Source organism: Lathyrus oleraceus, chromosome 4, assembly GCF_024323335.1.
Source record: "Lathyrus oleraceus cultivar Zhongwan6 chromosome 4, CAAS_Psat_ZW6_1.0, whole genome shotgun sequence".
Taxonomy (NCBI): domain Eukaryota; kingdom Viridiplantae; phylum Streptophyta; class Magnoliopsida; order Fabales; family Fabaceae; genus Lathyrus; species Lathyrus oleraceus.
The window spans coordinates 123,720,804-123,736,768 of NC_066582.1; the positions used below are offsets into that span (position 1 = coordinate 123,720,804).

The following is a 15,965-nucleotide window of genomic DNA, read 5'->3' on the forward strand; positions in this document are numbered from 1 at the left end:
ATTCATCACAATATTTCAGCATTCAACATCCCAATTAGGGTCACTTCAACGGCTATTACTACCCATGACATGTTAATCTATAATACCCATCAAACGACGATAAACCCCCCTTACCTGAACAATCCGGCAAATCTTCGAGCTTCAAGCTTTTCCGTTCTTCAACCTTTGCTCTCTAGCTCTTCCTCTTGCCCTTTTCTCCACTTTTCACTTTTCAGCCGCTTCTCTGTTTCACGTGAAAACTCTTTACCAACAATTGAAACCCTTTTTCCTTATTCCAACTTATATATTTTTCCAAATAATTATTATTCCAAATAATAATAATAATAATAATAATCCAATAATTCAATTTATTTAATTAAATTATTAAATATATTATTAACTTAATTTAAATAAATCCTCTTATTTTATTCGGGGTGTTACAACTCTCCCCTACTAAAAGAGTTTTTGTCCTCGAAAACATACCTCAAGCAAATAACTCCGGATAAGACTCCTTCATCTGACTCTCCAGTTCCCAAGTCACATTGCCACCTGCTGGTCCTCCCCAAGCTACCTTCACCAAGGCAATCTCTTTACCCCGCAACTGCTTCAACTCTCGACCCTCAATCCTCATAGGTGATGTTTCAACAGTCAGGTTATCTCTCACCTGTACATCATCTACTTGGATCACATGCGACGGATCATGAATGTACCTTCTCAACTGAGACACATGAAAAACCTCATGCAAATTTGCAAGTGACGGCGGTAAAGCGATACGATAGGCTACCTCTCCTATCCTCTCCAAAATCTGATAAGGACCAATAAATCGAGGTGTCAACTTCTTTGACTTCAAAGCTCGACCAACCCCAGTTATCGGAGTAACACGAAGAAACACGTGATCTCCCTCTCGGAACTCAAGTGACTTCCTCCTCTTATCATGATAACTCTTCTGACGACTCTGAGCAATTCTCATCTTCTCCTGAATCATCTTAATCTTTTCCGTAGTTTGTTGAACAATCTCCGGCCCAACCACAACACTCTCACCGGACTCATACCAACATAAAGGTGTCCGACATCTCCTACCATACAAAGCTTCAAACGGTGCCATACCAATACTCGAATGAAAACTATTGTTGTAGGTAAACTCAATCAAAGGTAAATAACAATCCCAAGCACCTCCTTTCTCCAAAACACAAGCTCTCAAAAGATCCTCTAGTGACTGAATCGTCCTCTCAGTCTGACCATCAATCTGCGGATGATATGCAGAACTCAATCTCAGCTTAGTTCCCAAAGCCTTCTGCAAACCTTCCCAGAATTTCGATGTAAATCTAGGATCTCTGTCCGAAACAATACTCGATGGAATACCATGCAAACTTACAATCTTCTCAATATACAACTCAACTAATTTCTCTAACGGATAATCCATTCTGATCGGAATGAAATGAGCCGACTTTGTCAATCTGTCAACAATCACCCAAATAGCTTCAAAATTCTTAATTGTCCTCGGTAAACCAGAAACAAAATCCATACTGATACTATCCCACTTCCACTCTGGAATAGCCAACGGTTGCATTAGCCCAGACGGCTTCTGATGCTCAATCTTTGACTTCTGACAAGTCAAACAGGAATAAACAAAACTCGCAATTTCTTTCTTCATTCCCGGCCACCAAAATAACTTTTTCAAATCATGGTACATCTTCGTAGCTCCAGGATGAATACTCAACCCACTACGATGTCCTTCTTCAAGAATACTCTTCTTAAGCTCAGTAACATCCGGAATACACACCCGATTACCAAATTTCAGAATACCATTTTCATCAACTCTGAATTCACCACCTTGACCCTGATTCACCAGAGTCATCTTATCAACCAAAAGCACATCGGATTTCTGACCCTCTCTGATCTCATCCAGAATACCACTTGTTAACTTCAACATTCCCAATTTAACACTATTGTGAGTACTCTCACACACCAAACTCAAGTCTCTAAACTGCTCAATTAAATCCAATTCCTTAACCATTAGCATAGACATATGTAATGATTTCCGACTCAATGCATCAGCCACTACGTTTGCTTTACCCGGATGGTAATTCAAACCAAAGTCATAATCCTTCAGAAACTCTAACCATCTTCTCTGTCTCATATTCAGCTCTTTCTGATCAAACAAATACTTTAAACTTTTATGGTCACTGAAAACTTCAAATCTTGATCCATACAAGTAATGCCTCCATAACTTCAGGACAAATACCACAGCTGCCAACTCTAAATCATGCGTCGGATAGTTCCTCTCATGAACCCTCAACTGTCTCGAAGCATAAGCTATAACCTGCTTATTCTGCATCAACACGCCACCCAAACCCAACAATGAAGCATCACAGTAAACCTCAAATGGTTCCGACGAACTCGGTAATATCAGAATAGGAGCAATAGTCAACCTTCTCTTTAAGTCTTGGAAACCTTCTTCACATTTTGAGTCCCAAACAAACGCTTGCCCCTTCCTAGTCAACATCGTCAATGGTAACGCCAACTTAGAAAATCCCTCAATGAACTTCCTATAATAACCAGCCAAACCAAGGAAACTTCGAATCTCAGCAACAGACTTCGGAGCTTCCCACTTAGATACCGCTTCTATCTTAGAAGGATCAACAGCAACACCACCTCTTGAAATCACATGACCAAGAAAACTCACCTCTCCTAACCAAAATTCACACTTGGACAGTTTAGCAAATAACTTCTTTTCTCGGAGAATTTCTAAAACCACTCTCAAATGCTCAGCATGCTCTTCTTCAGATTTCGAATACACCAAAATGTCATCAATAAACACCACAACAAACTTGTCTAGGTACGGATGGAAAATCCTATTCATATACTCCATAAATACTCCAGGCGCATTAGTCACACCAAAAGGCATTACAGAATACTCATAATGTCCATACCTTGTTCTGAAAGCAGTCTTCTGAATATCCTCGGTTTTCACACGGATCTGATGATACCCAGATCTTAAGTCTATTTTGCTGAACACACTTGCACCAACCAACTGATCCATCAAATCATCTATCCTCGGCAAAGGATACCGATTCTTGATCGTCACTTTATTCAGTTGCCTGTAGTCCACACACAACCTCATAGTACCTTCTTTCTTCTTAACCAATAGCACTGGTGCACCCCACGGTGACACACTCGGACGAATAAATTTCTTATCCAACAGGTCTTCCAACTGACTCTTCAATTCAGTTAACTCAACAGCAGACATACGGTACGGAGCCATCGATATCGGCCTAGTACCAGGTACCAAATCAATCGAGAACTCCACTTCTCGTTCTGGCGGTAATTCATTCACCTCTTCCGGAAACACATCAGGAAAATCACACACCACGGCTAGATCGCCAATCACCAGTTTATCTTTAGCCTCCAGAGTCGCTAACAGCATAAACAACTCCGCCCCATCTGCTACTTCTTCATTCACTTGCCTTGCTGATAGAAACAAACTCTTTCCCTCCTCAATCTCAGGAAAGACCACCGTCTTATCAAAACAATTGATAGAAACTCGGTTAAACACCAACTAGTTCATACCCAGAATAACATCAATCTGCACTAGTGGAAGACACACTAGGTCCATCCCAAATTCTCTACCAAAAATACTCAAAGGACAATTTAAACAAACCGAAGTAGTAGTCACTGAACCCTTCGCAGGAGTATCAATCACCATACTACCAAACATCTCAGATATCTCTAACTTAAGTTTCACAGCACAATCCAAAGATATAAAGGAATGAGTCGCACCTGTGTCAATAATAGCTACAAGAGGAAAGCCATTAATATAACACGTACTTCGGATAAGTCTGTCCTCACTGGAGGTTTGAGTTCCGGTCAATGCGAACACCCTCCCCGTCTGAGATTTCTTTGGCTTCTGACACTGACTTCCAATATGCCCTTCTTCGCCACAATTAAAACAAATCACTTCCTTGTGCTTGCAATCAGCTATTGCATGACCAATCTTACCACAGCGAAAACACCTCTTTACTTCAGCAGTGCATACATTACTCTTATGACCAGCCTGACCACATTTGAAGCAAACTATACCAGCAGGAGCACCTCCCCCACTAGCCCCCTGAGTCGGAGCAGCTCTTTGCTTCCCTTTTCCAACTGGAGCATCATACGGCTTGCCACGATTTTGATGTTGCTTGCCTTTGCGGTCACTGACAATCTTGTAATGAGCATTATTGTCTTCTTCAAATATCCTGCAGTTATCAACCAATTCAGTAAAAATGCGTATCTTCTGATACCCAACAGCCTTCTTAATTTCAGAGCGCAGTCCATTTTCAAACTTGATGCACTTTGAAAATTCAGCACCAGCACCAGTGTAATGAGGATAAAATTTGGACAGCTCCACAAATTTCGCAGCATAATCAGTGACAGACATGCTTCCTTGCTTCATCTCAAGGAACTCAATTTCCTTCTTACCACGGACATCTTCCGGATAATACTTTCTCAGGAATTCCCTACGGAATACATCCCAAGTAATGACTTCACCTGCCACGGTCAACCTCTCGTGAGTCTCTAGCCACCAGTCATCAGCTTCGACTGCTAGCATGTGAGTACCATACCGAACCTTCTGAGCTGGAGTGCAATCCATAACACGGAAGATTCTCTCAATTTCTTTCAACCATCCCAAGGCTGCATCTGGATCATGCTTCCCTTTAAACACCGGCGGATTCTCTCTTTGAAAAGTCGCCAAGCTACGTGATCCAGCATCTCCACCAGCATTTGGCAAGTTCTGCACAGCTTGTGCCATAGCTTGCATTGCGGCAGCCATTGCAGCGTCATTCCTTCCAGCCATTTCAACTTATCAATACAACACAACTTAAAAGTTAGATTAGTAACAATACACAATTGTTAGACAGTAACGACACGACAACTGGCCGGACAGACCGACCTGCTCTGATACCACTAATGTAACACCCTTCTAAAATACCCCAAATATTTAATTTACAACAACAAATATATAAATCAGAGTAATTATTGCAGTTAAGGGTGTCACACAACACTTCACACATTTCACCATAAAAATCAGTCATGCTCATTATTTAATTCAACATAAACACTTCTTGCAAAATACGCAGCGGATAGAATCAACCAACCATTCAAAACATATAACGTTTTACAGGTAAAAAGGTTCAACAATCAACAATAAACAATTAAAACATCCCGTCCCGATGTTACATCTATCAGAGCACGACCCACTACGTAGACTACACTAGACTTCAGGCACTAGCTTCTACTCACTCACTGCTCGTTACCTGAAAAATAGTTGTAAGGGTGAGTTCCTCAATCGATATAATAAGCATTATAAATCATCATGTAATGCTAAGTAAATTTACACGTTAATCACCCTAATCATATCCTGCATTCAGTAACGGCACATCAACTCAAATATCATACTCAATAACAACGTAAAATGCAACTCAATAACAACATAAAATGCAACTCAAATGAGACTCGACTCGTCAGGCATGTGGTACCATTCGGAGTAAAACTCCCAACTTAAAATCATTGCCATTTTAGTGGGCATCAAGGCATAAGCCTTCAACTTTCAACTTAAAATTTTGCCAATCCAGGCCAACGTGGTGTGAGCAAAGCTCCGATTTTTGCCAATCCAGGCCAACGTGGTGTGAGCAAAGCTCCAACTTAATGCATATGAATGTACATGGCATACACGACTTTAAATTCCGACAACATAATAATAATAGCAACACAACAAGGTTTTCAACATAATCAACTTGTAATCAACTTTGGCTCATCAAGCCTACAACTCAGTATTTTCAACAAAATCAACTTATAATCAACTTTGGCTCACCAGCCTACAACTCAGTATTTTCAACAACTTTAACACAACTTATCAACATATTTATATCAACACTTCATAACATAACCCAACAGAATTACTCATCAAAATTAACGATAATAGGCTAATCACCAATTATGTTCACAACATTAAAATACCAATTTTTCTGATTTCCAACAGTGTTAACCGGTTAACGCCCTGGGTTAACCGGTTAACGCAGGACAAAATTCATTTTCTGGCAAAACGCAACAGTGTTAACCGGTTAACGCCCTGGGTTAACCGGTTAACGCAGGCAAAACAGCACATTTTCACAAAATATAACAGTGTTAACCGGTTAACGCCCTGGGTTAACCGGTTAACGCAGACAAAACAGCAGTTCCTGCGCTAACACAAGGCAGAATGCAGAGTTCTCCGCATTTTCCGCCGTTGGAGGACTTCCGGACCTCCGATTCAATTTCCGTAAAAAGCTATACGTTCGGGGGAACACGACCCACACAATTACGGACTCAATTACAGCTTTAATACAACTTATTCATCACAATATTTCAGCATTCAACATCCCAACTAGGGTCACTTCAACGGCTATTACTACCCATGACATGTTAATCTATAATACCCATCAAACGACGATAAACCCCCCTTACCTGAACAATCCGGCAAATCTTCGAGCTTCAAGCTTTTCCGTTCTTCAACCTTTACTCTCTAGCTCTTCCTCTTGCCCTTTTCTCCACTTTTCACTTTTCAGCCGCTTCTCTGTTTCACGTGAAAACTCTTTACCAACAATTGAAACCCTTTTTCCTTATTCCAACTTATATATTTTTCCAAATAATTATTATTCCAAATAATAATAATAATAATAATAATCCAATAATTCAATTTATTTAATTAAATTATTAAATATATTATTAATTTAATTTAAATAAATCCTCTTATTTTATTCGGGGTGTTACATTTGCCACATACCGTGAACTCACCCTAGAATTCCTTAGCTCCCTAGTTTACAACCCCGAGCATGGTTATGGACTCAACAAAGGGTTGATTTCCTTTAGGTTGTTTAGCATGGACTTCACTTATAACCGTAGAGACCTTGCTGACCTCCTAGGATTTCCTAGTGGCCCGTTTGTTTTCACTACCCTGCAGGAGGAATTAATCGATGACGTCGACCTAGATTAGTTTTGGGGTAGTTTAACTGGAGACTACCACCCTAACCCAAACGAGATGCACTCCCAAATGATACACAACCCTGCTATCCGCTACTTCCACAAAATACTAGCCCACACCCTGTTTGGAAAAGAAGCGAACAACACCATAGTGTCACGAGATGAACTTTTCATCTTACTTTGTGTCGACCAAGGTCGACATGTCAATATTGTGACATTTATGATGGAAAGATTCGTTCACCTTGCAAAGAACAATCGCACCCCAATCATAATAGGCGGCCTAGTAACCATGATAGCTGATGCCATTGGACTTAGACACCCACTTTACGAGCATACACATTTTGGACACATCCGACCCATGGATATTGAATTTTGCTTTGACCGTAGAATCATAGGAAACCTTGGGCCAGATACTTTTGATTACCTAATTAATAACGAAGTTGTCCAGCTATTTACCTTACCAAACCATGAGAGAACAAGTGCTCATAACCAAAATAATTGGCTTTATGATTTAGATGAACACCATATTGCTCCACCATCACCTCCTGAGACACCGCCTATATATGAGTATTTAGATGACAATATCCCTGTTGATGAATCTGACCCTGAAACCCCTCCAAACTACTATAACATAGATGAACCGGAACTTCCATCCTATGCAGAAAATCTGACCATAATCCTTACCCGTCTGGATGGTTTCCACACTGACATTATCAATGTGAAAGATGAAATAAAGAGCATGCGCCTTGATGTCTTAGGCTTAATGGATGTCGTCGTCGAACAGTTTGATCACTTGAACCAGGTTGTAGCTGCTTTGGGACAGAACCGTGGCTGATTACATCGACCGCTGACCTCTCCTACTCACATTAAAGCAATGAGGACACTGATATGTTTTAGTGTGGGGAGGAAGCACTTTTATTGCTATTATTTCTTTTAATGTTACATTTAACTTTAGTATTTTAATTTAATTTAAATAACATTTTTATTTCTTTTTGCTTCTACAATAAATTTAATTTACCTCCGTCATTTTATTTTTTACTGCTGTTAATTCCATACTGCCTTTATTTTATTTTATATTGATGTCGTACTATGTTTCTGCTATCATTACTACTGTGTTACTGCTGTTAAAAATCTTATACTTTTTTGCCTGTTTTCCAAAAATTATTAACGTTGCATGTGACGACCGTCACATGTAGTGTTACGCCCGTCACAGAGGCGTAACGCCCGTCACAGATACACCACGCCCGTCACACATTAAGTACATGACCGTTACACACGACCGTTGCTTATGACCGTTACGCAAGACCGTTACGTGTGACGACCGTAACAGCCCTGTGACGATCGTCACGGATCCAGAAGGCGCGCCTATAAAAACAGGCGCACTTCCTTTCTTCTTCCTCATCAAATCAGTCTATTTTGCTTAACCATCCCACTCACGCCACTATTTTCTCCATTAACCCTTTCTTCACATCCTTTTAAGCGAGAAACGTGTGAGTACCTTATAACTCACGAAATCCATCTCTCCCACCAAAACCTATATTTTCAAATTCGCACACTAAATGGCCTGTCAAGAGAGAGCTGCCCCGACCTCTCAAATATCGTATTCAGGGAAGGAGAATCCGGCGAGCGACAGAGAGACAACTACCTCAGGTTCTATCAATGTTCAGTCCAAGCTACGAGGTATGTTGATAACGACTGTCTGACGGAGCTGGGACTTTCAAATGGCATAGAATGGATGCTGAACAACTCTAGTTTGACGCAGCTTTGCACCAACCCGCAACCAACTTATGAGGCACTGACCTTGGAATTCCTGAGTTCATTCTCCTACATTACCCCTCCTGGTGCAACTCAGTTTCTCACCGGAGCTGCCATATTTAGAATGTTCGGTACCGAGTATTCCCTGAACCAAACTCAAATAGTGTGAATGTTTGGCTTCTGACATGGAGAGGGAGTTCACTGTTGTATCCCTGACGAATGGTCAGGAATAGTATTTGGAGTGTGGCATAGCCTTACCAGCATGAACGTCGCAAGCTGGGATGCGCTCAACGCAACTTACATCCATAACCCAGCTATAAGATATTTTCACCGAGTCTTAAGGCACACGGTTTTCGGAAGAGTCAACAATAACAAGGTAAACTCTAAGGAGCTCTTCTTTCTTCACTGTGTGTTCACCCTGGTGGCGTTCAATGCCGCCCCATTCCTATTGGCCAACATACAGGTTACATGCATTAGAGGCAGCACAGCGTTCTGTTTTGGAGGAATCATCACCTCCATAGCATTAGGCATGAATCTGGGGGATAGGCTCGCCGACTTGCCCGCCTTGCCAGCCGAGTTCCTCAACATCGACTATTGTCGTTCCTCACACCTCATCAAGGCCAGAGACGACGAGAAGTACCATCCTGTAGTTAGGAACAAGATAGTTCAAAACATCATTATGCCCAAACAGGAACCGTACAGATTTGCAGAATATGGCGAATTGGATTTTTGATCTGAACGCTCCTGAGCCCAAGGAAAGAGATCCTAATAATGGAGCAGATGAAGTCGAAGAGGAACTTGACCGAGAAATGCCATAGCCACCTCCTGAGTATGCTGCAGACACATCTTCCCGAGGCCAGCGAAGAAATGAGCGACGACCCGCCACCATGGAAGACATCTACGCTGAGATGTTGCGACACAACCAGAGGATGGAGGAACTCCAGATAGAAATGATGCAAACCATCCAGCAAATACAGAGGGATCATCATGACTATGCGAACTAGCACGACCAGGGGATGGCGAAACTTTCCGAAGAGATGAGTGCCCTGACACACCGCGTTGATTGCGTCCAGGAGTACACTCAGCATGTGGGGTTGGATCCTACCCAACGTGGAAGAAGTGAGCGTGCACGAGCACGAGCAAGAGCGCACAGAGCCCAACATCGTGACGACGAGTAGTGATCTTCGTGTTTCTTCCCTTTTCATTCTTTATATTGTCGCATTGAGGACAATGCTTTGTTTAAATGTGGGAGGAAATCCTTGTCTTTCCTTTACTTGTTTTTACTTTTAGCCATAACAAAAAAATGTGTCTTTATCTAATCATTTATATCTAATTTTCCATAACAAAATTTTTGCTTTTTTAAAAGTTAAATGCATACCCTACGAGCATATAGGTTACCTTACAGAGGTTCTATTAGGAAACTGAGAAAAATCTAACAAGATTGATACCATCCTGACACCTTAGATCTCTCACTTTTACGAGATCAGTTTGAATACCCATTATACTGATACCTAAAGTCTCCATTCTAGATTAACCCCTAGTAGTTTATACTAGCAGTCAGCACCGTCTTAAACACAAACCATGTGAAGAGCCGATGAATATAAGTGATTGATGCCTACGAATTAAGAAGATCCTTCATACTTTTGCTATCGAGAAATTGAAAAATGCACCATACAAACGGTTGCAAGATGTACAAAAGAAAAGAACAAAAAAAGTCGATTGGTTGGTTCAGAGGTACCTGGTACTGGATTCGGTAGGGAGAACTACGGATCGATCCCCCACAACCTTCCAATGGGATATATAAAGGGTTACCACACTAGTGTACCAGACCCCGTGCTAAAAAAGGGATCAAAGTCACTAACCGGCTACTTCACTAAGTGCGTGTAAAGGCAAAGGGCTTAATGTGATTGCGCTAGAATGAAACCGGGTGAAATAGGAACGAGAAGCATTAGGTTGAGCTATAATAGCATGATTCGAACTGGTTTGTAGAAAGGAGAGATCTACGTTAATGCTTATTGCTTGTGTCGTCACTGTATCTTTACTGTTTTACTTGAGTATCTGTCATCTTAACAAAACACCTAACAACCACGTACGAATTGGAATTGTGTTATGTATTCGAGTTTAACTAGTGTTTTCAAATTTTATTTGCTTGAGGACAAGCAAAGATTCAAGTTTAGGGGAGTTTGATAACGTGAAAATACATTGTATATTTGCCTTGATTTACACTCAAAAATCGTACCATTTTCATTTATATTCCGATTATTCCGCAAGTGTTCGAGTTATTTTTGCAGGTATTTCAATTCTCATGCTTAAATGAGCAAAGTATATAAAAGGAAGGAAAAGAAGAAGAAACAGAAGAGAAAATAGTAGAAAAGTAGAGAATACAAATTATGTGCATGTGATGACCGTCACAAAGTCTGTCACGACCGTCACACCCAGCCTATCACGACTGTCACAGGCCCATCATGAACGTCACGCGGCCAAAATCAGCGATTTGGGTCTGTCAACAGAAGTGATCCACCAGGCCCTTATTTCTCGTTCCTCAGCCACTTTCCCGTGGATTCCTCACTCAATCAAGTCATCCTTATTTCTCTCAACTGCCAAGACCTAATGGGGAATATAAAAGGATGAAAGTTGGAAACCTACGGGCACGCTTAATTTTCCTCTCTGAAGCCAGCTTTTAAGACCTTCCTTTGCACTTTATTTTTTCACAGCAATTCTGTTTTTCTTTTATTTTTCTTCAGCAACATTATTTTCTTTTACTGTTCAGAGCTTTGATTTTCCCTTTTTCCTTTCCGTTTTTCATTTAGCCATAGTAGTAGTTTCCTACACTGGGGAACTACTAAAATTTATTTAATTTAGTTTAAGTAATTATTTCGAAGAAGCAGAATCCTACCGACCTATGGAGGACTGCTCAAGTACTTCAAGATTCAGCGTATTCTATTAATCCAACTTCCAGGTTTTTATTCAATTACTATTGTTATTGCTTTATTATTATAATCATATTTGTTTTATTGTTGATCTGTTTATGTTCGTCTGTGTTTGCGTTATTTAACATGTAAATGTTTTACAAGATTTTGAACTATTTTAATTTTTCAGTTGTGACTTTTATAATCTTAACCATTAAAGATTTTAACTTCTTTTTTTCTTCCCAGCCATATGCTAAAATATACCTTGATTTTATTAATATGTATGAAAATGAACTAAAGAAAGAATGGATAATTTTGAACAACCAAGGAGTCCACCACGTTATAATATATAACAGAGATCAGGATCATCCATTTATAATAAGTGGTTGGAATGCTAGTATTGAATATTACTCTCTTTGTCCCAAAATAAGTGTCATATTTGACATTTTCACACAGATTAAGAAAATGTAATAAATGAAATAGAGAGAATAGTAATTTTACCAAATTATCCCTAATAACTATTGGTGAGAAAACAATAAATTATGTGTATTAATTAAAGTGTATAATTGGAAGATAAAAATTAAAATTGCATTGGTAAGGTAAAGTGACAAATATTCTTGGAGAAATAATTTTTTTAAATGTGACAATTATTTTTGGACGAAATGAGTATAATTTACTAGATAATGTTGTTCTTCAAGTAGGATATTATGGTTGAAATACAAGAAATTAATCCACTATCATCTCAGTTTTCATAATCGATATCTCTACCATCACAACATACATTCATTTGATATTAGACTAACCCCTACTAATATTTCATTACTAATATTAGTTGAGTACCGACTATTTAATCTTTCTCCAATGTATTGAATAAATATATTTAATCACCGCATTTATTATTTATATAATTTTTCTATGTTTTATTATACATAAATTGCAGGTCGATTTGCAACAATATTAAAAGATTATGATTATTTTTTTTTATTGTGCGGTAATTACGATAAAAAAAAAGGTACTTACTTTACTAAACATTAAAGATGTGCACCGAATAAAATTAGCACATCTTTAATTAAATATGTTTTCAATCATTAGATCTTGATTTCTTAATAATATATTCCTCTTTAATTTCTGATTTCCATTTTTATTTCAAATGTCTTCTTATATATAATGTATTTTACTTGAAATTTACTCTTATATATTTACTCATCTTATATATCATGTATTTTATTTGAAATTTACTCTTATATATTTACACTCAATTTGTTCGCGAGTATATGCGGATGGACGAGTCAGTTACTAATAATAATAATAATAATAATAATAATAATAATAATAATAATAATAATAATAATAATAATTTCTTTAAAGATATTGGGGTGATATGATGTTAATAAAAAACCAATTATGTGATGAGGTCATGATTGAACCATTTATTCTTTAGTACAATAAAGCGCCAAAAACCCAAATGGGTCTAAATTTATCATGCAAGAGATGTATACCTCTCTGATTACAATTTACTACATTCAGCTACATTTCAGATTCATCTAAACTATAAACATAGTTAGAACTCAATACTTAATTAACAAGTAATAAAAAATAGAAAGCAATCCACTCTACTCTTATCCTATTATCTCTATACGGATCACTAGTTTATTTTTACTTTATTGAATTAGTTAATTTTCTAGAAATAGTGGTATCTTAAAAACCAATCTATTTCAATGCAAAAGCAGCTCAGGATTTGCGTAAAACCCACTTGATTGCTGCACCTTCCTCACTCTCTCTCTCTCTCTCTCTTAACTTCAATCCTAAGTATGATTAATCATTTAGCTTTCTCTCTCTTCTCTCTTTAAATCAACATGATTAGTTTAATTTACTCTCTCTTCACCCCACACACAAACATAATAATATTTTACATCTCTTTTAAAACGTTTAAATGACACAAACTATCACTCAGGTAATATTTCACGCTATATAGAGACAGTGACCACTTCATACTTCACACTATTCTTCTCCATCTTCTTCCAACAAAAATAAAAGACTAAACATTCTTCTTGCACAATTTCGAACCAAATGGGTCGCCATTCCTGTTGTTTAAAGCAGAAATTAAGAAAAGGTTTATGGTCACCGGAAGAAGATGAGAAGCTTTTCAATCACATAACTAGATTCGGTGTTGGTTGCTGGAGTTCTGTTCCCAAACAAGCCGGTAAGTCATTATTATAAGATATTATAACATCATCTTACATTATTATTATATTTTACTATTCAAAACAAAGAGTGTAACGAGTGAGATGAATTGCTTCAGGACTTCAAAGATGCGGAAAAAGTTGTAGATTGAGATGGATAAACTATTTGAGGCCCGATTTAAAGAGAGGAATGTTCTCGCAACAAGAAGAGGATGTTATAATTAGTCTTCATGAGCTTCTTGGAAATAGGTAACATATATTATGAGAATAAGTACTTATGTAATTATCCAAACACTCCCTATAATTCAGATTATCGAAATGAGTTTTTTTTGTTGTTGTTCATTATAGGTGGGCTCAAATTGCAGCACAATTACCGGGGAGAACCGATAATGAAATTAAGAATTTCTGGAATTCGTGTTTAAAGAAGAAGCTTATGAAGCAAGGGATTGATCCAGCAACACATAAGCCTCTAACAGAACCATATATTAAGGAAGAGAGCAAATTAACAGAAAAAACAGCAACAAATCCGATGCAAATTCCATCGGTTACATCACAAGGTTCATCGTTTCTTATAAGTGATTCGAGTTACTTTGATAATAATGGCTTATCAGAAGCTTCTAGAGATATTTTCAGTAGCAAATCAGCATTGGATCCTTTGTTCTGCTATGATTTCCAATCTGGTTATACCTTACCTATGAATAATTATCAGAGTGAAAGCCAATTTGGTATAAATCCAAGCTATGGTTTTTCTTCAATGCCGAGTCTAACGAATTCGGATCACGCGGTCGTGTCGGTAACCGAGTTTTCAGACAACAATTCACCTTCAAAAATCAGTTCATTATTGTTCATGAATGATCAAGTGAAAGAAAGTAATTCAAGCAATAGCTCCAACATGAGCACTATTTATCCTTCTCAGATGAGAACTACCATGATTGAAAATAATAATAATAATGCAGGATTTTCTTGGGATGGAGATAACAAATTAGACCCTTTGTTTCAGTTTCAAGTGAATGCTATAAAATCTGAAGATTTTGGAACTAGTTCATGGGAAGAAGGACAAATTCAAACTCAGAATTCAATAGATTTCAATAGCTATCCTTTAACATCACTCTCAGAAGATTTAACAGAAGCAAATTTTGATGTATTCCATCATATCTGAACTGTAAATTATTTCTCTCTTTATTTTTATTTTTATTTTTATTTTTTTACATATTTTTTGAACTATATATATTTCTACTGTTCAAAGTAGAAAATATAGAAAGGTGTTGATAGTAGAGAAGATTTGTAGATTAAGATTTGAGATTGAGATTTTTTTCTTTTTTTTTTCTTGTTTTCCCAATTGTTGTATCTGTTTTCATAAGCTAAAGTTTGAATAACAGTATATTCTTTAAGATTAATTATTGAAGCTAATTTTGTTTTTAATATTGTTCAACTACTGAATTATTATTACATATTTATCATTATTTTTTTTACTCTTTTTTATAATTACAAGTTTAATTAATTATGATCCTCTTATGGAGATACCTTTTTCTGTCCTTTAGTGAAGCTGGTCAAAGACTAAAAAAAGATCAAAAAGACAAAAACCCATAACATTGTATCATATACTTACAAATTTCATTTCATTTTCTTCGATGCTTCACTTATACAATAATATAATGTTTATAATTTATATTATATTTTATCATATCATACACGCTCGTGTGTTTCTGAGTACACATTCATGTATATATTGTCTGGTAGATTTTTTTATTATAACAAGATTATATTATCCTGTGTCATATCATAAAATAAGGGATGCTGTTTTTGCTGGCATATGATTCAGCAGGTGAATCCTTCCAAAAGGCTAGAATTGGCTGCACAAATATCTGCATTATTGAAGAGAGAGATATATCATAGGTATTATGTAACACAGATGATTAAAGTCTGAGTGTTATCTTCTCTGTGTTTTTTTAAATTTTGATATCTGACATTGAGACCGACTAATTTAAACGGATCAATCTCATCCACCATCTACTTGCGAGGACCACATTTAAAGCGAGAGCTCGAAAAACTTTGAATACACCGGTCCAACACAAAAATTATTAATACTTAATGAAATTCGAACTGAAACCTTAAAAGATTGAGAGAAGCATATTCT

General features: G+C 37.6%; 1 protein-coding gene across 1 annotated transcript; it reads left to right on the forward strand.

The window, feature by feature from the left end:
• The first annotated feature begins 13,394 nt into the window (after positions 1-13,394).
• LOC127073964 (transcription factor MYB86) lies at positions 13,395-15,151 on the forward strand. Its single transcript, XM_051015214.1, has 3 exons — positions 13,395-13,848; positions 13,948-14,077; positions 14,177-15,151. Exons 1-3 carry the CDS (start codon positions 13,716-13,718, stop codon positions 14,985-14,987), a joined length of 1,074 nt encoding a protein of 357 aa, XP_050871171.1. The 5' UTR covers positions 13,395-13,715; the 3' UTR covers positions 14,988-15,151.
• The last annotated feature ends 814 nt before the right edge of the window (positions 15,152-15,965 follow it).